The 23,600-nt window shown below is 42.6% G+C and overlaps 1 protein-coding gene across 6 annotated transcripts in view; it reads left to right on the top strand.

Moving 5' to 3' along the window:
* LOC113022133 (plasma membrane calcium-transporting ATPase 1-like) overlaps positions 1–18,340 on the top strand; it is a 127,701-nt gene extending 109,361 nt beyond the window's left edge. For 4 of the 6 annotated variants that reach the window (XM_026167212.1, XM_026167210.1, XM_026167208.1 and 1 more), the window contains 6 exons: positions 2,513–2,704; positions 6,391–6,604; positions 6,742–6,953; positions 7,706–7,813; positions 8,900–9,082; positions 17,421–18,340. In XM_026167212.1, the coding sequence (XP_026022997.1) occupies positions 2,513–2,704; positions 6,391–6,604; positions 6,742–6,953; positions 7,706–7,813; positions 8,900–9,082; positions 17,421–17,660 (1,149 nt within the window). In that variant the 3' untranslated portion in view covers positions 17,661–18,340. Of the gene's footprint in view, positions 1–2,512; positions 2,705–6,390; positions 6,605–6,741; positions 6,954–7,705; positions 7,814–8,899; positions 9,083–13,366; positions 13,578–17,420 lie in introns of all 6 variants that reach the window. The other 2 variants (XM_026167213.1, XM_026167211.1) reach the window with 1 other exon arrangement.
* Positions 18,341–23,600: the final 5,260 nt, after the last annotated feature.

The raw sequence follows: 23,600 nt of genomic DNA, 5'->3' as shown, positions 1-23,600 counted from the left end.
TAGATTTAAAGGATCCAATTCTGCTGTATTTGAAACTGAATGAATTAACACTGTGGCGTCATAACTCTCACCTCTAAAGAGTAACACTGAACAGATGATCAGCTGACAACTTGCCAATGTGTATCTGTTTAAAAACAGAATACATGCATGTGGACGAGTTCACAGCTGACTCCTCTGTGTGTTGTTGTGACCTTTATTTACTGGGGAAAGTCATCTGAACATCAGGCTCTCCTGCAGGGTGCTGAGCAGCTGCTGTGCTGTCAAACAATTCCCTGATAGTAGCTACTGTTCCTAAACACATCACAAAAGCAATTTGTGGATTTAAAGCAGTGACCTTTCAGCGCTTATATGTCCCATTTGGAACATTTTCAGTTTCAACTCCAGCGTCCCTGTTCAATTATCGCCTGGTTAGCTGGGAAACTGAAAGCGATTCACCTCCATCTGTTTGAGCGAGTCTGCCTGCGTAGAGAGACACAGCAGCTCAGAACTTCTTTAGAATTGCTGTTTAAGACAAGGCCGACCCTCCTGTTTTATTTTTACTTTACTGTCAGTTGAGCAGCATAAAATACTCTCTGTCAAAGCTTTTCAGACTTTAGATGAAAGGGGGTTTAAAAATTAAACGTCCAGCTGGCAGATTGTTCGCATCTACAGGAGATGAGAAAGAACCCAACAATAAGTCGTCGCTTTATCCATAGTGAAGCTGAACAGCTGGACTTTCTCCTTGTACCTGTCATACTGCTCTGCCGTTACAACCTCGGCAGCATTATTCAACTGTGCTTGTACCCTGCGGATGAGCTAGGAAGCAGTAACATTAAACTCCACAGAAAGATAATCGTTTATCCATCTCTGAGGAAACTGTGGGCACTCCAGCTCAACATTTTGGTGTTAGATGAGCTTCAGTAAACCAGAGTTCTCTTGCTCACAGCTGAGATGTTTATGCACAATTAGTTAGTCACGGTTCCAAGGCTTTTTAGGTTGTGACTACTGGGACTCATTAAGGTAAAGCAATGTGTTATCTGTGACCGCTTACCACAGTTTGTCTAGTTGAGTGGTGATCAGTCAAGCATTGGGAGAAGATGGCAGTAAATGTGGAATTTGCATAGCAGAAATACTTGTTTCTGTCTTCTTACCTTATTAATCACTTTATAGTCCCTCAGATTTATGTGTTGTGCACTTTGGGGATCTATAAGTGCGAGTCTGAGAGGCAGTTTAGTACAAAGCCAGGCTGATGTTTTGACTTGGTCTCCACATTTTTTGAGCCTCAGTTAGCTTGTTGGCCATCTTGTTATATGGAGCTTGTCAGGATTGTCAAGTCAACTCAGATTTATTCATAAACACAGAAGTAGCAGCTGCGGATGAAAGTGCTATACTACTAATAGAATAAAGTGACCATAAAGTCATAGACCAATAATAATATGCCACAGGAAGCCATATTATTTATTGGATAACTGCATGAAAAGTGCTCCAGAAGGCACCAAAGTGACAAACACAGCTGAGAGGGCCGGTTTCATTAATTAATTTCGCTAACGGTAGCATTTTTAAGCAAGTTCAGTGTCCAGTGTAACAATAAAATCCTGAGTTTTCAGTTGTTTGGTGTAGCCTGCTTGTAACACTCAGCACTGTCTTACACCTGCTCTGCTCTCTGCTTTGTGTTCCAGCAAAGACAAATTGCTGCAAGTTTTGCTTTGGTTGATGTTCAAGTATGTGATCGATGTCGTGTCCACGGTATCTAAAGTGTTTTCTTTCTTTTGCACTGCTTGATCTGAGCAAATCACTCTTCAGCCGTGATTCCGAGCATCTTCCATTTCTATCTTTGTTCGACAGTTTTTGTCTTTGCACATTATGTTTAAGGCAAACTGCGCAGTCTTTATGTAAAATCACATAGCCTGTGACAAAAAATCAGATTGGAAGAGAGTGCCAGACTTTAGTCTTTTACATCATAGGTCTTGTAGTGCTCAAGGGGGAAGCCTGGTTATTGTAAACATTATCTTCATGACTGAAGTTGGGCATTTGAACACAGGACCTATGAGCATTGAATGGATTTTGGAGCCAATGAACTTTTTGGAGGAACGATTAGAAATTACCTTAAGCATCAATAAACAGCAGCAGGCCCACACCTGGTGCTTGGGATGGTAATTTACGAGCAGTGTTTTAAACATGAGGAGGAAAATAGAAAAATTCTGATTTTGTACCCGGAGATGTCATTTGACTGAAATCTAAAAAATAATACTGTAGTTTGTGTCTCTTCCAGTACTTTATGACTCTAACTCACCACCCTAGCTCCAAATACACCGTTTCTCACAGATTCAGATATTTGAACTTTCTTATAAATACCATAAAAATACAAAAATGTATGTATAAGAAAGTTTCGATGAACACTTTTTAGCAGAGTTGATTCATTGCTTGTGTGGATCTTGTGTGAACAGAGTTTCCGTATTTGTTGGAAACTTGGCATCACAGAGGCTGTTTGCTCTTATTCAAGGACTAATGATGCCTCTCTGCTTCCTTTCAGGGAATCGCCGGCACAGATGTGGCCAAAGAGGCATCTGACATCATCCTGACTGACGACAACTTCACCAGTATTGTCAAGGCCGTCATGTGGGGGAGGAACGTCTACGACAGCATCTCCAAGTTCCTGCAGTTCCAGCTGACCGTCAATGTGGTGGCCGTGATTGTGGCGTTCACAGGCGCCTGCATCACACAGGTAAACCGCTTATGTCTGAAATTACAGCTCATTTAGCACACCAGTTTGAGTCTGAATAACGACAGACGGCTCAGTGGGACCTCCTGAATATGAGCTGAAAAAGCTGGAACGAACACGTGTGAATGAGAATTTTTGAAAAAATCTCACATAATGTTTGTAACTACACAACCCAAAAAGAAAAGGACGTCACGATCACTGGATTTTTCAAAATCTTCTGTTTAAATTCAGTCTCACAGTTTGATATTGTTTGCTTGTGTTTATAAAAAAAAAAGAAAGAAGAAGTTTAGAGTACGAGTGGGCAGAAAAAACTGCGGAGGTTCTATTTTTGGTTGTGTTTGTGTGCGTGTGTGTCATCACTCTGTCTGTAAAAATGATAGCTTGAAAAGGGGTGTAGTGTGGGGTCATGGAAGCAATCCATTTAAATTTGGCTTCGATCCACCAAAGTCTTAAAGGTGAATTTATTGTGGTGAATACAATAAAAAAAAAAATACAATTCTAGTAAGAACTGCCTAGAGAGTGAGTTGTTTGGCAAAGGTTTGTGTGCTCAGTGTGCTTCTTCTTTGTAGTGTTTTGCTTTAGATTTTTTGTTTCCAAACATCATTTCAAATTTTCATTTTTCACATGTATGTTAATAGCAGTTTGTGAATGCCACAACCAAAAAGCAGAGTACCAGTGTGGCTGAATCTTAATGTCAGGTGTCAGATTTGGAGCACATACATACAGTGGCTTGCAAAAGTATTCGGCCCCTTGAACTTTTCCACATTTTGTCACATCACAGCCACAAACATGAATCAATTTTATTGGAAGTCCACGTGAAAGACCAACACAAAGTGGTGTACACGTGAGAAGTCGAACAAAAATCATACATGATTCCAAACATTTTTTACAAATAACTGAAAAGTGGGGTGTGCGTAATTATTCAGCCCCCTGAGTCAATACATTCTAACACATAGATATGTTTTGTTTTAAACCATTCCATTGTTGCCCTGGCTTCATGTTTAGGGTCGTTGTCCTGCTGGAAGGTGAACCTCCGCCCCAGTCTCAAGTCTTTTGCAGACTCCAAGAGGTTTTCTTCCAGGATTGCCCTGTATTTGGCTCCATCCATCTTCCCATCAACTCTGACCAGCTTCCCTGTCCCTGCTGAAGAGAAGCACCCCCAGAGCATGATGCTGCCACCACCATATTTGACAGTGGGGATGGTGTGTTCAGAGTGATGTGCAGTGTTAGTTTTACGCCACACATAGCGTTTTGCATTTTGGCCAAAAAGTTCCACTTTGGTCTCATCTGACCAGAGCAGCTTCCTCCACAGGTTTGCTGTGTCCCCCACATGGCTTGTGGCAAACTGCAAACGGGACTTCTTATGGTTTTCTGTTAACAATGGCTTTCTTCTTGCCACTCTTCCATAAAGGCCAACTTTGTGCAGTGCATGACTAATAGTTGTCCTATGGACAGATTCCCCCACCTGAGCTGTAGATCTCTGCAGCTCATCCAGAGTCGCCATGGGCCTCTTGGCTGCATTTCTGATCAGCGCTCTCCTTGTTCGGCCTGTAAGTTTAGGTGGACGGCCTTGTCTTGGTAGGTTTACAGTTGTGCCATACTACTTCCATTTCTGAATGATCGCTTGAACAGTGCTCTGTGGGATGTTCACGGTTTGGGAAATCTTTTTGTAGCCTAAGCCTGCTTTAAATTTCTCAATAACTTTATCCCTGACCTGTCTGGTGTGTTCTTTGGACTTCATGGCGTTGTTGCTCCCAATATTCTCTTAGACAGTCACAGAGCAGCTGTATTTGTACTGACATTAGATTACACACTGGTGCACTCGATTTAGTCATTAGAACTCATCAAGTAAATTTCTAAGGGCAACTGACTGCACGCAGACCAAAGGGGGCTGAATAATTACGCACACCCCACTTTGCAGTTATTTATTTGTAAAAAATGTTTGGAATCATGTATGATTTTCATTCCACTTCTCACTGTGTGCACCACTTTGTATTGGTCTTTCACGTGGAATTCCAATAAAATTGATTCATGTTTGTTGCTGTAATGTGACAAAATGTGGGAAAGTTCAAGGGGGCCGACTACTTTTGTAAGCCACTGTATGTTCACTATAGCAGCTGCTAGCATTTGTGCTACAGTATCTCTAATCAGTGATCAATGAATCACATGCTTTTGAATGTATAGATTTTAAAAGGTTTTGAATGTAAAACTATTTAAATGAGTGTGCTATTTGCGTATAAACAGCATGTGAAATTGTGTTTGTGTCGTTGCTGGTTTTCATCTCAAATTCAAAAACAGTAAAAACATCGCCTTCACTTATGCTTTTGATTAACTCGTGTTTTGATTCGATTTTGAGGCTGGCTGGTGTGTTTGGTGTACCTCGTCGCACGCTGTGGAAACATCTTTAAATCTCCGCTTGATAAAATATCCATAGAAACAAAGAGTAATTTGTGATTTCGATGTGACCGTCTCAGTGCTGCGAGGAGGCGAGTTGGCCGTGTCACATTTTCTTTGTTTCATAATGTGCCTGTAATCAGAAAGCTGAACCCCTGACACAATAAAGAAGAAAGTCTTGGGGCTGTGTATTAATTGAAAGGCTCACAGCTGGCAAGACCAGATAACTAACTCGACTACAGAGCGAAGAACACAAAGTAGGCTAAGATTCAGCCTGAAACCATGGCAACACGTCACCATCATAATCCTGAAATATAACGGGGGACTCAGCAGGTCTGTGGTCTCTGTGCTGTGATTTTGCTCACTGATCATCAGGCGCTCGGTCTCTGTTAGTGCACGGAAAAGATCATTAAAAGGCGATTTATGTGTTTGGTGTGTGTACAGAGGAACAGAGGCAGGACCCAGAGGCGTAAACTGGGTTTTAGAAGTGGAGGGAGTGCTTTGAAATGTGTGTGTACTTTTTTCCTCATTTTTTTATGCAGTTAAATTACTCATTTGATGTTAGACGCACTAAGATTAAATCAGTTCTTACAGTATGGTTCTCACAGTGACAGCAGTATAAAAAATGCCCATATATTTGTTTCCTAACAATGCAATCCTAACAATATGTGGAAGTTCAAATATAACCATAGACACCATGTGAAAAATGGGATGTGTCCACCATGAGGTCCCTGAACCTTCTTAAACAATAACTTGTGTATCAGTGGCAACATTTTTTGAATCTCAGAGATTCCATATTTGTTCCAGACAGCAGGCCACTCATTGCCCTGTACCGTGTCAGAGCATGCTCCCTGAATGATCAGTTCTTCTCAGCATCTCAGCTCCTCTGTCAGTAGTGGTCACACTGTCCTCTCACATGTTTTATAGGTTTGTTATTTACCGTGTGTGTTACTGTGTCATTGAGAAAGCATTGGAGTTCAGTCATCTAGTATGAATACACGTTTATACTACATTCGAGTCCAAATGAACTGAGTCCATCACGAGATACCTTTACAAAATTTGAAACCAGTCACACCATTCCAGTTGTCACAATAAGGAAAATTAGACCAAAACAGTTTCTCATGCTGTAAACGTGGGAATTTCAAAGCTGTAGTTGGGAGTAATGCTCTTTGCTGGTCTGCAAAGAGTCTGCTGGTTTCCCTGTTGTTTGGTTGCTGAATCATATTTGTATTCTGTTATATACCTGATGTTATATTCTCTTCTCGTAAATTAAACTCCTACTCCTTCTCCAAAAGGACTCTCCCCTGAAAGCTGTCCAGATGCTCTGGGTCAACCTCATCATGGACACTCTGGCATCTCTCGCTCTTGCCACGGAGCCGCCCACTGAGTCTCTGCTGCTACGTAAACCCTACGGTCGGAACAAGCCCCTCATCTCCAGGACCATGATGAAGAACATACTTGGCCATGCTGTGTACCAGCTCGTCATCATCTTTACCCTGCTCTTCGCTGGTGAGTCTGACTCCATCCAAGTTGGGTGTAAACCTGGTTCTGCAGTAATGCATTGATACTAAGACGCTGATGTTTGTTAATCATTGTCGAAACAGTTGAGATACATTTTTGGGGTATTTTCCTTCATCTTTTATCAGGTGAGAACTTTTTCGACATCGACAGTGGGCGAAACGCTCCCTTGCACTCCCCACCATCAGAGCACTACACCATCGTGTTCAACGTGTTCGTCATGATGCAGCTCTTCAACGAAATCAATGCCAGGAAGATCCACGGAGAGAGGAACGTGTTCGAAGGTGTCTACAGGAACCCTATCTTCTGCAGCGTTGTACTGGGGACCTTCGCTCTGCAGGTAACACCTTCACCATCCTTTAGTGCTACCAAGGTTTTCCTGTTATGTTACCGCTCAGTCTGGATGGATTCATGGTCTCAGTAGCTGCAGCTGCATTTTTGCTCCACATAGTTTGGTTACATTTAAAAGAGTTTAGCTGAAACCTTCTGATGGTTTTTTTTTTCACTGAATTAGAAATGGTAAGAAGACATCAGCACATCAGGTTAAGACCTTAACAGTAGAACTGGTGGTACGATGAATCACACATCCAAAATGTTGACCAAAAACAGGTGGAAGATCACGAGATGAGCAGTTGCCTGTGCTGTGTGGGGGACAAAGTGTCGAAAGGTTGTCAATAGAAAGGTGGTGGTCGTGTTGATTCTGTAGTTAGCTGGCTAATGATTACAGTAAATGACAGAGAAGTTATTGGCAACTTAACTAACATCGCACCTTGGTATTATTTAAAAAGTAGTGCCCAAATGGCGAAAAACCTTAGTACCTAATAATAAGTTGTGTCGTTTCTGTCTCTTTTGGGTGCCAGTGGTCAGTGCAGGTGTCACTGATTCTCCCACCTGTAACACTGGAAATTGGAGTTTCCTCTGTTACCCTGTCATCTCATTTATTTGCCTTAACATTAGCATTGGAATAATGTATGAGTAAAAGTATTACCAATCTCACACTATAGAATAGTCTAACATAACTTTGTTAAACCACCAGATCTGCCGACTAAAAGTTCACACGGCTGACATGCCGCTTGCTTGTTTCCTTCCCAGATCGTCATTGTTCAGTTCGGAGGAAAGCCGTTCTCCTGCACGGCTCTGACCATCGACCAGTGGCTGTGGTGCGTTTTCATCGGCGTGGGAGAGCTGCTGTGGGGACAGGTGAGACGAAAACCTCAAGTGCACAAACAGCTGAGCAGAACAAACACCAGCCCGAGCTGTGAGAATAAGCAACGTGTACCCAGGAGCTGATGAAGAGGTGGATATGTGAGGTTTATGGCAGAAAACTGTTGCCTGTCACACTCGCGCTGCTGCGGTGTTGCCATCACGACCATCGCCATGGTAATGAGCTCAGCACATGAAAGCTGTGCGACTCCTGTTTACGAGGGCCGAGGGAAAACAAACCCGGCGTGTCAGCGCCTCTGTGGACGCGCACGAACACGCCATCACACGCATGATCCTGTTAGCATGCAAACACACAGAAAAACTGTTCAGTCATAGCTAGCCTGCTGGGTTCAGGTGGAGGGCAGAGAGACAGAAATATGCTGACAGAAACAGAGTCATCTGAAGTCTGTGATTTATTTAAGAGGTAAAAACACGTTTTGTTTCTAACGGAGAGAGAGGAGGGTGACGGAGATATAAAAAGCTGATGTGCAGCTCCAGCAGGATGCTGGGTGTCTCTCCGCTCTCTTTTAACAACCATGAACAGATAGTTCACCAGCAGAAGGAAAATAATGATTGCATAACCAAGTTACAAGTTAATTGTGCTTCATTAGTTTTTGTATATTATGTTTTAAAACTGAGGTCAAATCAAGCTTCAGTGCAGCTTTAGCAACATTTTGCTTGTTAGTAAAAAAAAAAAAAATGAAAGCGCTAATAAGTAATGAGTTCATTTGTTAGCTTTTTATTTTTTAAAATAAATTTGCCAAACTTTACCCAAAATACTTCCTACAACCTCTTAGTAACACCTCAGTCCTGTTGTCTCACATAAGTCTTGGTCCTAGATTGGGAAAGCACCCTGCACACCATGCTTTTTTAAATTTTTGAGTCATTATACACTACACATATTAATACGTGAATTATTAACTTCTGTGGACTTTAATCAGTCACACTCCAAAAGATCCTACATTTCCCATAATGCAGTTCGACCATCGATGTTATCGGATATTGTCAGCTGTTTTCATCTGCTGATTTGGCGTAAACACCACCAGATCTGATCTGCTGACGATGGTTTTCTCTCAACCTCAGCTGATCTCGGCCATCCCCACACACCACCTGAAGTTCCTGAAGGAGGCCGGTCACGGTATCACAAAGGAGGAGATTCCCGAGGAGGAGCTGAACGAAGGCACGGATGAAATCGACCACGCCGAGATGGAGCTGAGGAGAGGCCAGATTCTCTGGTTCAGAGGTCTGAACCGCATCCAGACACAGGTATGCTCGCCTCGGCTCCTCGACATGTCTAACTTTATCACCTACTTCTGTTATCAGTTTCCCCCTTTGATGGCAACGGCTGAAGGCTTGTTTTGTTTTTGGTCTATTGTCTTATCTGAATTGTTGTTTGAGAGGCATTCTCTCATCAAGATGACAAAGAGAGACTTTAATAAAAATATTTTTTCCAGCAGACACCTGAATGCATCACAATCGATGGAATCCAACAACCGGGTCCATTTTTGATCTGGTTCACAATCAACAAATTCCTTACCAAAGTTTTTATTTCAGATCTCTCGAACATCATTTGTGTTTTTCAAGCAGAGCATCACCTCAAGCATCGGCTTATCACCACTGGTGACCAGCCAGACTCTGTTGCAAAACGACAAGTTCACTTTCATTCAACATAAAATGCTCTACACATTTTCTGCGCTCTCACAGTACAGTACATCTTTTTTCTTATTGACGTTCTCTTCTCGTTGCAAGAAAAGGAAAAAGGACCTTTTTTCAGATACATGGAAATCTCCTTACCATCTCTTACTGAGATAAAAGCAGTAAGTGGTAAACTGCATCAAGCTGCTTTACGGTGAAATTAACAGCTGGAGGGTGTAAAAAAATCTTTGAAGTCAAGCTGACCGCCGCTTAGGAGAAAAAATATATACAGAAAGCACAGTATCTACATTTAACGAGTGCGTGGAGCTGTGCCGCAAAGCCTGATTGGCTCTGCAAACTTTCCATGTGGAGCCTCTAAACTCTGTCAGCAGCCATCTCAGATCAGACACCAAATGAAGCCTGTAGAGTCTTTATCATATGTATACTGTACAACATAGTGCAGTCAACCAGAACTCTCGATAAAAGTTTACCGTAGCTGTATCTCCGACTGCAGCTTCATGTCGGCACCTCTGTGACACACACTGTGTGTCTGTGTGTGTGTGTGGAATTGAACTGAAGATTAAACACACACACTCAACTGCAGATGTTGTCCTGTCAATTTCACACTCTGCTGCAGAGCTTCGGCACAGAACCACTTTATTAAAAAACAGAAATTAAAGACTGCTACAGCGGCACAAACCTTCCTGAGTACTTTCATTAGTCAGTAAATTAATCAGTCATGTCAGCAAGCGTGTCTCCATCCACCTGTTTCCATCCGGACTTTCAATTCCTGTGTAACCTGAGGGAAACCACAAGAAATAAAAAAGTCACGCTTTTTGAAAAAATTACTGATTAAATAATAACAAAGCCAGATTTAGTGAGCAAATCTTTAGGAATACTTCTAAGAACCGCAAGGTTGACCCAAATACAGAATCACGGAAACAGACACGCAGAAAGGGTAAAGAGAAAGTTAGTTAGAAAACCTGCAGCACAATTAGGCTGGTTAGTCCAAAAAAAGCACTGAATCTAAAACATGGGGTGAATCTAAGGAAGACTGAGGAACAAGAGGAAGTTGAAAATGCAATAGCCTGGCAAAGACTGATTGAAATTCCGACTAAATTCAGACAGCAAGGAAGAGAGAGGGGTTAAAAAGAAAGCAATAAGACACAATCAAACCAATAACATGGGTCAGGGAAAAAAAAGTCACAAAATAAACCACAAAGTAAACAAAAAGAGCGACCGAGAGCAAAAAAAGCACGGACAAAGAAAAAACAAGAGTCAACACTCCTCTAATCAAAGGAAGAGATAAACCGGATTTTAAAACACGAATGCTATCATCTTTTTCTTCCATCAGAATTGGAGAGTAAGTGTCATTAGTGAATTATTATGTCAGTAAACTAACTTCATGCTACATTGCATTTGGATTGAAATCTAGCTGGTGTTCTTAGTAGTCGCTGTTTTCGTACGCTGGAACTTGTCTGTGTTATCCTCCTCCTACAGGACAGCTCACTGAGCTTTAGCATGTCCACGGGCAGTTCCATTCAGTCTCTGTGGGCTTCATTAGCCTCCATGCTAACGCCCACTTACAGTAACAGCAGTCATCGCTCCGCTCCCACGCGCACACACATGGAGTCAGCGGGGTCAGGTGTTTTCCTCTTACCAGTGGGCTTGCTTGTACTTACTGAGGCCAGAGGGTAACCAGGTCTGAATAATAATAGCGAATTTTTTCTGGTTTGTCGTCTTGAGTTTCTCAGTTTGACCTCTGCAGAAACACTGACTCTCTGCTTCTTCACTCAATTCTGTAACTGACAGAAAATAAGACTTCATTTTAAACCAGACCTCTTCCAAATAAAACACCAAAACAAATAAGTGTAGCTTCTTAATCCAGAGCTCTGGTGCTTCTCCATCATTTGTCCTTTTTATTATTGTGTTATACATTATACCTTGATTAAAACAGCAGGTGATGGCCAAAGTGTTCAACAGCTGTTCAGAAAAAAACTGGAAAGTAGACTATTAAATATCCAAAATACACTATCTATCACACAAACAGACTAAAACTGTAAGAATACAAATGAATTATTTAGTAAGTCGGTGGTTTCATATAGAAACTGTAGGCAAATCTGGTAATATCAAATTTAATAAATGATACTTCATTTAAAACGTGCCTGTTTTGCATGAAGCTAAAACAAAACCCTAACCATCGATGTGTTACCGGTGAGCTGGTAAATGTCTAGAGGTTAAAATGCTCATTCATCACATAATCTGATTGAAAGCTTCAGAGCGGGTACAAATGAACAGGCGAGGGCAAGTGGGATTTCAGGTGGAGCGGAAAACCCTGATCCACGTGTGCGGTTTACGATAATCTTTACCCGGTCCACGTAAATCGGTGTCGTGAAAGGCGGATGTTTCTCCTCCACTTCTCTCTGTCTGCCATCGGATCTCCTGTACAGAACTGAGGACGCTCTCCTTTTTCTCTTCGGGGCTGTGTATCTGTAATATCAGTGTTGTCCTCTCGGGATGGGAGGATGGGAGGAAGCGATGATGGAGAGGGAGGCGACGAAAGGCTGCAAGCTAATTAGGTTCTTATCTCTCCACGCTCCTCTTCCTGTCCTCTTCCTCTCTAATCCTGGTGGGCAGTGTTGTGCCGCTCAACGCCTCAACAGTCAGACACAGTGGGGGAATAATTGCTACATGCAGCACCTCGCTGCAGAAACTTTATCAGTCATTCCAAATGACACATTTCTCTTTCTCCTGTCTCAGCTCTCTCTCTCTCTCTCAGAGTGCCGTAAGCCTGATTCAAAAGCTCTTTATTCACTGTTCCATTTCTTTCTTCATCCCTTCGTTCTGTCAGAGGATTTTCACATTTTGACACTAAATGACAGCTCTCAAACTTCTCCTTGCTGTTACAACTTCTCCTCTGTCCTGATCTCTTTCTCATCTTTGTTTCTCCTTCATATTCTAGTGTCTCTACCTGCTAAAAGTGTCAGTAGCTCAGTTTTTCTGTATTGCAGCAGCACAGATAAGGACTGCAGAGGTTATCCCATTGGAAGATTTGATATTTTATTTTGCTTTTTCTTTAACAAATGTACTAAATATGCAAGAAATACCTCAATGGAAAAATCAGAAAGTTTCTTACTGCCATAATGTCCATTTGCTTTCTTTCAGTAAAACTAACTGTTGAATTTAAATGCTGGATACAGTCTGTTCAGTGTGGGGACAGTAGATACCCAGCTTCTGACAGAGAAGCGTTCCATGATTCACAATTCAAAATCATCCATTATTTGAAACTTTGCAAAGTTTAAAATGACCTTTCAGCATCAGTGTATACATACATGACAGAAAATAAGGAAAGGATCCACTTAATAAAATCTGTCTATTTCATCGGCACTGATCTTGATGAATGAAATTAAATATTAGTTGGTTTTGATCAGATGATTTTTTTTACAGTTTTGATATTTGTGGTTGGATGATTAATTCAAGTCAGTATGAGAGGGAAAGGCTCAGAATCTGTGCCAACTTTCATTGAAAACATAGCGTCACCCTTTTGTCAGGACAATTTAAAATCTTACCACTGAATGTGTGACATATTCAGACTGATACAGTCCCAGTCACGCTGTTAGCAGCAAAGCATGACATAGATGAGTCTCATCGTAGATTGATGCACAACATTTTATCAGCTAATGCCATTGCACTGTTTCCTGCCAGCTAACACTAAATGTAAACTACCCTGAAATTGAGTAATTTAATCAGATGTGCTTGTCTTCATCGCTGTACTTGCACTACCTCTTCTTTACGTCCGAATGAATTAAAAGGTCAGACTGCACTGTCTCTAACCTCTGCAGAAGTCTGTTCCTCTGTGCTGTCTTCTTGCTCTCTCTGCTCTCTAACAGTGTGTTGTGACTGTCCTTCCTTCAGATGGATGTGGTCTATACCTTCCAGACGAGCCAGGCGGCGGTGCCCGGTGCCCTGCGCCGCCAGCCGTCCGTCGTCAGCCAGCACAATGACGCCACTGCTGCCAAAACTCTCTCTAGCCCCACCCACATAGGGCTTAGCTCCTCCTCCTCTCTCACCAACTCGGGTGGGGCTCTGCCCCCCGCTGCTGCTGCTTCCTCCTCCACTGCAGGCAGTGAGTCGGTGACTGGAGGCCAGCTAACAGCACGCTCCACCAGGCTGGACTCTGTCTTTTTTTTCCTCTGTTTGAACGTTGCATGACTTACCGACACTGAAGCCACTGCACTGCTGCTGTCGTAACTGGGTGTCTGCACGCCCTGAACTGATCTGGAATTTTTCATGTGAAGAGTGTGTCTAGGTTATTTATTAACTGCTCACTAAATAGAAACTTTTCTTTCTTTTCTACTTTCCTTCCTTCACAAGGAGCATAGCTTAGAAAGCTCTTCTAATCACACTCCTGGCTAAGTTGTGTTGTCTACCGCAGCTTTACAATAAAAGCCCCCCAAAGGTTTGGTGGAGAGCTTTAAATGTAAACCAGCAGCGAGGTGAAAAAGCTCCGTTTGCAATCGCTGCAATTAAAACCGTAAATAAAGCTGTGATGCTGCTGCTGAAATCTATAAGTAAACAAGTTTGAAGATGTGAGTATAGTAAGAGCTGAACATCACAAGATATTAAAAAGCATATTTGGAGAAAAAGTGAACATCTTTAAAACTTGCTAATTTGCTTCATGTTACCCTGCTTCATTCGAACAGTGGTGCGAGTGAGAAACAAAGGTTTAAGATTCTTTTAGATGATTTGTTGCAGCATTCAGATGTTTCTTTCATTCAGTTCAGCATTTCTAGAACATTCAAACATTTTCAGCTCTATTGTACAGAAAAAATTACACTGAATGTGTTTTATTAAATCCTTCTAAAGTGTTCAGTATGTACATTACGGCTTTGAATAGACACCAGTGTGAACTGCAGTTTGACTGTAAAAGCCAGAGAAAAAAGTACTGAGAGAGCCTGCAGACAACCTGATCTGTTTCCATCTCTCTGCTTCCATGTGCTGTCCACTTCACCTTCCTGTGCTTTTATATTCATCTTTTTTTCTTGTTATTACTTCCATCACTTCCATCCTGCATGAAGAATTAAACTCACCATGCATCTATTAACCCATGATGAGACTTGGTGCCTGACAAGTCACTAAAGGCACGTGTGACCTACTAGAAGAGAAAGAGACGATGAATCGCTCTCATTTCCCCGTCCCATTTTCTTTGTTGATTTTTTTTCCCCCTCTATTTCTCTGAGGCAACATCCTGGTCATCGAGATAATTTTATGGGTTAATCCTGTGTAGGGTTAAATCTGTCAGGCTGAGCAAGTCTCCCTCGTGGTTTAACAGCCAAGAGCTTTTTAACTTGTGAGCTTTGTGTATGCACGAGTGTTTGTGGTTGTTGCATGCATGCTCTAAGCTGCAGAGCTCAGCCTGCAGCTCTCTTGTGGTTCAGTAATAGAGAGCTTTGAACTGCAGGGTTATTAATTATAATGAAGAGTGTCTACTGGTGCGTATAAATCAGTGTGATCAGCTGCAGCCTCTGCGGATTCATCACACAGAAAACGACTTTAGGCCGAGAGAGGAGAGCAGGCCGAGGACAAAACGATTCTCACTCGGAACGTGATTAGAAATGCTTAATAGTGAGATTGTGTTTGTTATGTGTGTGGTGTTTACTGGGGTCGGGGATCGGCTGAAATATTTCGGTATTCTCGCTGACGCCATCATAGCCGAGTTGGTAAAACGTGCCCTCCAACCAGCAGTGACCCCAGAAAGTCAGTTTGCTGCAGGACAGTTAGTTTATGGTATTTATATCTTATTTGCATAGACGAGATCATGCATTGAGGTTAAATTTTAGCCAGATTCAGATTAGACCTCCCAGTCACAAGCCTCCAGATTTCACTTTCCCAGGTAAGCGCTGAGAACTACAGATGGTGCAGCTTCCAACAATCAGGCCAAGAACTGGAGTGGCTACAAACCACAGTCGGAGCCCGTTTTTTGACTCAAAGTAACCCTTTCATCCACTGGGGAAATCTTTTAACACGCAGGAACCGACTCGGGAGGATAAAATTTAATATTAATTGTTGGTTTTAGTGGCAAAAATGGTTTTATTACACTTTCCTGGAATGCGGACACTGCTTTCACAGTTTAAAATTTAAAAATCATCCAATGAATCTCTCAGAAGAAAATGTTTGGGGGTTTTTAGGCCACTGTTGCTGTCACTGTTACATTGTGGGACATTCCTGCTAATTAAACCTTCTTTGCAGACAAAGAAGACAAATCCGATCCAGGCTTTTCCGTTTTGGGACTATAATCATGCGAGGCGATGCTGTATTGCCTGAACCTGAACCCCCCCCCCGCCACCCGTCACTCATTGTCCTTACTGGACATATTTATTAATTAGTTATTGATTGGAAACATATTTTTGGTTTGTGATTTCAGGCTGCCCAGTGCAGGGAAGCGCTGTGATTGGTTCATGGCTTTAAAAATAATACAAATTTACTGAAACTGAAATTTTAATCAGCTATTTAAGCACCATACAAATAAAGACGCTTCTGTGTTCGTGATTATGCCTTTTTTTCCCCCTACAGTATAATTTTTATTTAACAAACTTGTCATCTAAAACTGGGCAGCAGAATAAGAGTTTTGTCTAAACAAATAGCTCCACAGATGCATTTCATACTGTGCTTAAATTTTTTAAGGTTCAGTTTAGGAATTCATTCTCAGAGACTGATCTCTTACAAATGTAACGAAAGACTTGCATGTGTTTTTTGAGTCATTTTGGGTGATCTCTCATCAGGTATGAGATCACGAAGGCTGGGTGAATCAAAACCATTCACACCCTTTACTGTATTATGTAGTATGAGTGCGTTTGTCCTGGTGTTAGCCCCTGCTTTCCAGTGAGAGAAAATCTGAAAACAAATATGTTTGTAGTCTGTATTACATTTCAGGTAATCCTATTACTCTTTCAGTGTGACACAATGTGACGATTCCCCAATGTACAAAAAGAATTATTAGTAAATATTTTTCCAGTTTGGTAGAAAAGAAAGGGGGGGGGGGAACAGAGCCCAGCCCCAATCTATCCACTCTGGAAAGAACTACAACACCCACTGTGTGTCAGGCCTCATCACCCAGCGCCAGCATCCGTCCTCATTAATACTGCAGTGGCTGAATGGGAGTGCATACAGCTTCGACATCTGGAGCTAGACGAGTGGGGGAGCGGGTTGATAACATGCAGTGTCTTCTGTCAGGAAGTGCCAGCTCAGGGATAAATGAACACATCAGATAAATTTAGTTAACATTGCTAATTGTGAGATCTGCGCTGGTTTAAATGGGGTTTTCGAATGTTAGTGAAGTGACGGTTACAGTGGCGGTTTTGTTAAGGTTAAGTCGGCTGTGATGGCTAAAAGTTAACTAGGCATAAGTTCGTGTGTAGAAAGATAAAACATGTGATGATGCATTCTTTTGTCAATGTGCTCATACATTAAGAACCCAGTTTAACTGTAACTAAGGTGTCCACAGACTTTTGGACACATCGTATCAATATTTAACTGTCAGATATTAAAAAGCAGAATTATAGATGTAGAGAAAGCATCAATCGAACTCTCTCTGCAGACGTGTGTGCTTGTGTGCAGGTGTGCGTACTGTGGTGATTGTGATTCAGTGCTTCTCCACATGTGACTCCCTGATGATGCTTTTGTTTTTGTTGTGTGTTTTTTTTTGATGCACTTCCTGCTATGAGCTGCCTCCAGCATTGACCTTTTTTGCGTTGATGTTTTGTGGATATTTTCAGCTTTCCAACCGTGTTCTCATTCAGCTGTTCCACTCGTTGTGTTTTTTTTCTTTTCTCATTTCCGTGCCCAGATTCAGACGCACGACCGCCACGTGTCCCATCAGCCCCTGCTGCCAGTTTTGTTTTTGTTTGTGTAGAAATGGCTGCCCACCTACGAGACCTCCTCTGACGTTTGTTTCCTCTCTTTGTTTCAGATTAAGGTGGTGAATGCGTTCCGTAGCTCCCTGTACGCGGGGCTGGAGAGCCCAGAGTCCCGTAGCTCCATCCACAACTTCATGGCCCATCCTGAGTTCGTGCCCTTGTCCGAGGAGGAGGAGGCTCGCATCCCCACCATTAAGGAGACTGGAGACGAAATCGACCCCCTCCCCAGCTCCTCATCATTGATCCGGGGAGGAGAAGACTTGCCCACCACCTTCCCCCTCAACCTCGATTAATCCATCTGAGTTCCTCCTCTCTCCTCTTCATCAGCATCATCTGTCACCCCACCAACCGAACTGTCACACCGAGGAAGGGAGTCATGACTCATTCTGCACACACACATGCTTCACATCGTCTCCACCCCCCCCCCTCAGTCATTCCTGCCACGTTGTGTTTTTCATACTGACTGTGGCGTCGTTCTGCCTGTAAGTCTGATAGAGTCTCCACAGTGGAAGGCCTCTTCTAGTCCATTCATGTTTTGTTTTTTTTCTTCCTTTTTTTGTTTTTTTTAACTTGACATTCTTTTTGAAAAGCTTTTAAACTTTATTGGATTCGATCCTTGCAGGACTCGCAGCAGCAGCATGTTGTGTTCTGTACTCGCTTCATTCCTGCGTTCTCAAACGGCACCGAACTTTTCAAAGAGTGCAGTGAATCAGATGTACATACGCTTCCGCTCTTCTACACAGCTATAAGCCGGGTTTGTTGATCAGAAGATTTTTAGGCAAATGCAAAAATGTAACCTTATTATTATTATTGTTGTTTTTTGTTTTGTTTTGTTTGTTTTTTTAGACCTTGATCTTGATTTCTTTTTGAAACCTTCTAACGAATGTCAATCGATGGTTGATTCAGACTCCTGAGAATGTCTTGTGAGTGTGACACTACAGCTTTCAAGGTTAAAATAATGTTTTTCCCTTTATCGTGTCTGTATGTGTTGCTTTTTTTTTTTTTTTAGCTGCTGTGCTGCATGTGGAAGAACAGAATGTTTACTACCCAAAAATACTGAAGACGGCAGCGTCTGGAGGGGGCTCGCTTTCTGCTCAGTGGGGGTTCTGACCTCATCTCATCCAGTCAGGGTTCTGGTTCTCTCTGCCCCTCCCCCAGTTTGTCCCCTGTGAGGATAGGAAACGGGAGTGTGGTTCATGTTTTCCGTCTCTAGTAGGATGCATGTTTTTGTTTAATTCGTGTTGAGTCGCATGATAACGTACAGTAGGAATGAATATTCGGGATTCTGTTTCAACTTTGTGCGTCTGCAGCAGCGTCTGTTCAGAGCTCCATGAGCTTCCTGTCTGTAGGACTGAACCTCCTGTTACCACGGCAGCCTCATCGATATTCTGGCAGAGGAAACCATCAGGGTGTTTAACACAATCGATACCCCGGCGTCCGCGTGTGTTTCAGAGTAGGCGAGTGCAATAAAAGTTTCGGTATCGGGGTAATGCGAAGTCACAAAGCCCTGAAATCCAATGTCTGTCTCGGTGTTGTCACAACACAGGTATCGCTGGTAAGATGAGGTCGCCACACACACGGAAAGCCCCGAGGGCCAACGACAACAAACAAAAGCTGCAGCCTGTTTTTTCCACTGCTCGACCCCCACCGTGTCGCTCGCTCGCCACGTGGCTGCGACCGGCCCACTCCAATCTCATGTCGGCAGCTGTGCACAGAGATGCTTTCAGCTAGGAGAGGTTGAATACAATCAAAATAGTAATACATGGATAGAGACAGACTAAAACACATGCATTCTCATCTCTGGTCTTGTAATACTCGCACCTGGACACCGAGGTTAAGTCGGTGCTCTTCCTCTGAGAGGAATCACGGTTGTCCTCTCGATACACCGGGCACAGGGACGTGACCCTTTGCTGACCAAATTTATGTCACTCCCAAGCAGATGTTTGCATACCGATAGGTGTGAAAACTGTAACTCTCGTTTGTGTCTCCTCACTCTACACTCCGACAGGCTCGTATTAGACAAAACCCGCCCACCATCAGCAAGTTACAATTGATCACAACTAACTTCTTAGGGTATTTGCTTAAAGAGTAAACATTTCCTTCAGAGGATGAAGGAGTATTAACCTTTTAGTTTGTTCAAGGAAAAGTTTAGGTAAAGCATTTCAAATCTTATTTAGTCTTCTACCCATTTCTTAAAGATCGTCTCTGTCAGAGGTCAGATTGTACTCTTAGTGCTTCATGTCTGGACCCATGAATGTCAATCAATCAATCAATCAATCAAGGCTTAATTCGCCACGTGCAGGTTGCCCTGCAGTGAAATGGGACACCCCCCCCCCCCCCCCCCCCGACCTTACACACACAACACAGACATCACATGGGGATACAGGTCGATACAGAATGTAGGCTTGCCACAAAGTTTAGTTTTGCTATCAGTGAATCTGAAGCATTTTAAGCCTACGGGCAGCTCACATCTGTTGGTGTCACTCACATTTTTGCAGTCTGACTGTGGCGCTGGTAAAAGAAGTGAGTTTAAACGCGTGTTAAACAGAAAACGACTGCACCGCTGACAAGTCTGTTTTTGGGGCAAAGACAGGAAGTAAATGGAGCTTTAAACAGCGTCTGGACCGTCTGCCTGTGTTTAAGACAAATCTTAGCTCCTTTCTCAGACTTTATAACTTTATAACATAAACTTAAATCAGCTGTCAGTGACATCACACAGCCAGGAGCGGAGAAGATGTTTGATCTTCACCATCAACATCATTGCTCTCTTCTCTGCTGTGTCTGATTGGCAGGCATCAGTGTGGCGGCCATGCTGAGGTTTACGGGAGACTGATGATGTCACCAGTCAGCCCATAGATTAAAATCCACTGTGTTCCTGCTGCCGCTTAGTACTTCCTGCTTGTCTGCAGATTACTGTCTTAAAAGAAGAAAGACTCATCCTCCAATCAGAAGCAGCGGTGCATCTAATCCCCTCTTAGTCTGACTAGCAGCCATCAACCTATCTCTGAACTAGGACACGTTATTGAAGTAATGTGCTACTACTGCCATATTTCCAACTTTTGTCATGACTAGGTTTCCCCACTGATGAGCTTTTTCTATGTAACTCAGAGCCATATTTTATAGGTTGTCTGTATTGATTTTTTTTTTTTAAATCTCATTGTTATCGAGGTTTGCTTTGGACTTTCTCACCCCTCACCCTTTCTAACCCCGTCCCAGCACACACCCTCTCTCCTCCCCTGGCCCTTTTACTTCAAACACGACCAAAAAAGAAACAAAAGAAGAAAAAAAACAAGGAGAAAAATCTTCAGTCGTCACTGCCGAACCAAGTTAAAAGGACCTCTACAATGTTTACATGAAAAGCGAGTCGGTGGCAGTTCGTCTGCGCTTCTCTCATCCGACCACTTCCCTTTCACTCCCTTGTTTTCCTGAATCTTAGAGTTACTATTTAACTAAATGGGGAATCTTTCTTGCATGGTTTTCATATAAAATTCAATGTTTTGCTCATTTTTTACAATTCTTCTGTATTTTTATATTAAGTACTTTTTAATATTTTGGAGATATATGAATATATATGTATAGGCTGAAGAGTTTGGTGACAGTACCGTACATGAATGAGATGAACCTACCGTGGACTCTGTCTTTTTACAGCTCTCTAAATATTTCTGCCACGTGTGTCGTCTTGGTCACCTGACGTTAGGGCTCAGAAACCTGCAGTGACTTGTTTACTTCCTGTCGCCCAATCAATTGGAATCTGAACAGTCTAGTCCCATCAGCCCCCTTTTACATGAGTATAATCACTTTACCTGAGATGTTGTGACACACTACACCTTAAGTGATTTTTCGCAGTTATCCAACTCCATTAGAGTTCAGAAAATGCATCAGCTAACTGTATCAAACATTAAATGGGAGTGTATAATTATTTATCCAACCTCTGGGTTTGTTTGTTTCTCTGCTTTGAAGCTACAGCGACTGATTTCTTTGAATGAGTGGATTGATGCTGTTTTCCAGCTTGCAGGTGTCGGAGCTGACGACTTTAAAGAGGATCAAAGCTGTGTCCCACGTCATGCTCCGCCTCCGTTTTGAAGGGGCCGTGGTCCGTGAAGGCACGCCCACCTTTGTCCAAATTGACTTCCCAACCCCTCTGCGAGAAAAACCTCCGAAAGTAAGCTCCATGTAGTTGTAGTCAGTACAGAGACAGACCAAATCACAAAGCAAGCTCTGACCTCCCAGACTCAAGGTCAAAGGCTTTAAGCTTAATTTGAAGTTCTGCATTGAATTGCCACAAACCCCAGAGCGGCCATCTTTGCTTTTACTAGCTGAGCTGCTCACGTTGGACTGTGAACAACAGTTACTTTTACTTTAAAGCAGGAAGAAGGGAACTGAGCTGTAAAAATGAGAAAATGCCATGTACACTGGCAGAATACCAGCCATTGCATTAGCATTGTGATCGCACTAGATACAATCACAGCCTATTACATTTGGTTCAACAGAGGCATTAACAGAGTGCTAATCAATGGGTTTTACAGTGTATGCACAGCAAACACAGGCGACAGAGAGAGAAAGAATCGTGGGACAAGTCTAACTTCTTTATTGAAAATCTTATTCTGGGGCAAAGTTGAAAAATGACTTTTTAAGCTGTTTTTTCAAAATAAATGCCCATGTAAGGGCTTGCAGGATAACGAGTTCTGTGAGTTGCTTCAAGAAAGACTTTGGTACCACCGAGTAGACCAATCCTGTGTCGTGCACATCAGGATGGAGTGTGGATTCAGTGCTGTACTCTAAGTCAAGCTTTAGGTAATCTTAGTGTTGCTGTAAGTCTTTGAGCCCTCGTCCAAAATTGTCACAAGGCGTGGTCTGGTTAGCTCTAAAATTTAGCGCTCTGCCCAAACCAGGTTAGACTGAATGTATTTGAGCCCACAGCGACTTGGCTTTGTGTTCAGGACTCGGTCACTGGTTAAACTGATAAAGGTGAAGCTTCACTTTGTAGAGTTAATATTTATTACAACATCCAGGTACAGCAGGAGCTTTATGAATTTACTTGAGGCATTAATGTGCATGGTTACATATTGGGGGTAAAGGGGGACTTGTCTGTAAGAACCCTAAGAAGTTTCAATCCGGCCCTGGACCACAGTTTGTTTGTTTTTGTGGTCATGAAATTCAGATCTTGGAGGAGGCGGAGCCTGTGGAGGGACACAGCTGCAGCTGTGGAGGTCATCACCGTTTTATATGCGACTAACAGCTTTCAGAAACTGTTTCCGGGAAGAGAGAAGGAACTTAAGAGCGCTGGTGACATCACTTCCTCTTCCCGACACGTGTCCGTTGGCTGTAAACGAGACACGCCCTCCAAATGATGACGTGTTTCCTCTTTGTTTTGTCTAACTGCTCAACACCTGCACTCCTCCTTAGAGTCAGTACAGTGTAAATATTGTCAAATAAGTGAATGAAGTGTACCTGCTGTCTGTGTCGGTGACAGGAAATGGGAGAGGGGGCAATCAGCCAATCATCACCCAGCAAAGCTTTAAGAATGTTCTGCCAAAGTCGTCTTTTTCTTCTGCACAACTTTGTCACCGCCTCCCCTCGCCTCGCTTCTCCTCCCTCCTGTCTGGATAAGAGTGCTCCCCCACCCCCACCCGTGCTCTCGCCATCGCCTCACTGTGGCCGCGGTGGTCATGTGTTGGACTGCTTGGACTGGTTGCCCCTCACGTCTCATGCCAGCTGCACAAGCAGAGCCATGCAATCAGAGACTCTGCGGCGGCCTGTTTGTGCTACTGGTTTCAGCCACGTCGCAAACAAAAAAACAGTCCACACGACACTCAGCAGACTGAAAATCCTCACCTGGATTTAGTTTTTCGAAAGTTCATTTCTGGACTAGATAAGATCTCATTTTGCCACAGATCTTCTTTTTTTTTCTTCCCTCATTAGGACTTCTGTATGGAGAAGGAACTCGCGTCTTATCCGGTCACTGTTGCATTTTGACTGCGTTGCTTCTTCTTCTTCAGAGCACTGCCTTTTTTCACAACAGGAAATCTTTAAAGAACCTTCACAACCACATCAAACGTTAACAAAGAAAAAAAAGGGGGTTCAGTCGAACTGGAATATCACAGCTGGAAAAGTCATAACCATTTAACATATATATCTATATATTTATATAGTATATCTATGTATTTATATCTAATATATATTTGTATGTATATGTGTATTAGATATAAATACATAGATGTATAAGGTTTCTC

This window comes from Astatotilapia calliptera, chromosome 5 (genome assembly GCF_900246225.1).
Source record: "Astatotilapia calliptera chromosome 5, fAstCal1.2, whole genome shotgun sequence".
NCBI classification, from domain to species: Eukaryota; Metazoa; Chordata; class Actinopteri; order Cichliformes; family Cichlidae; genus Astatotilapia; species Astatotilapia calliptera.
This window is presented reverse-complemented; position numbering and strand designations above follow the sequence as displayed.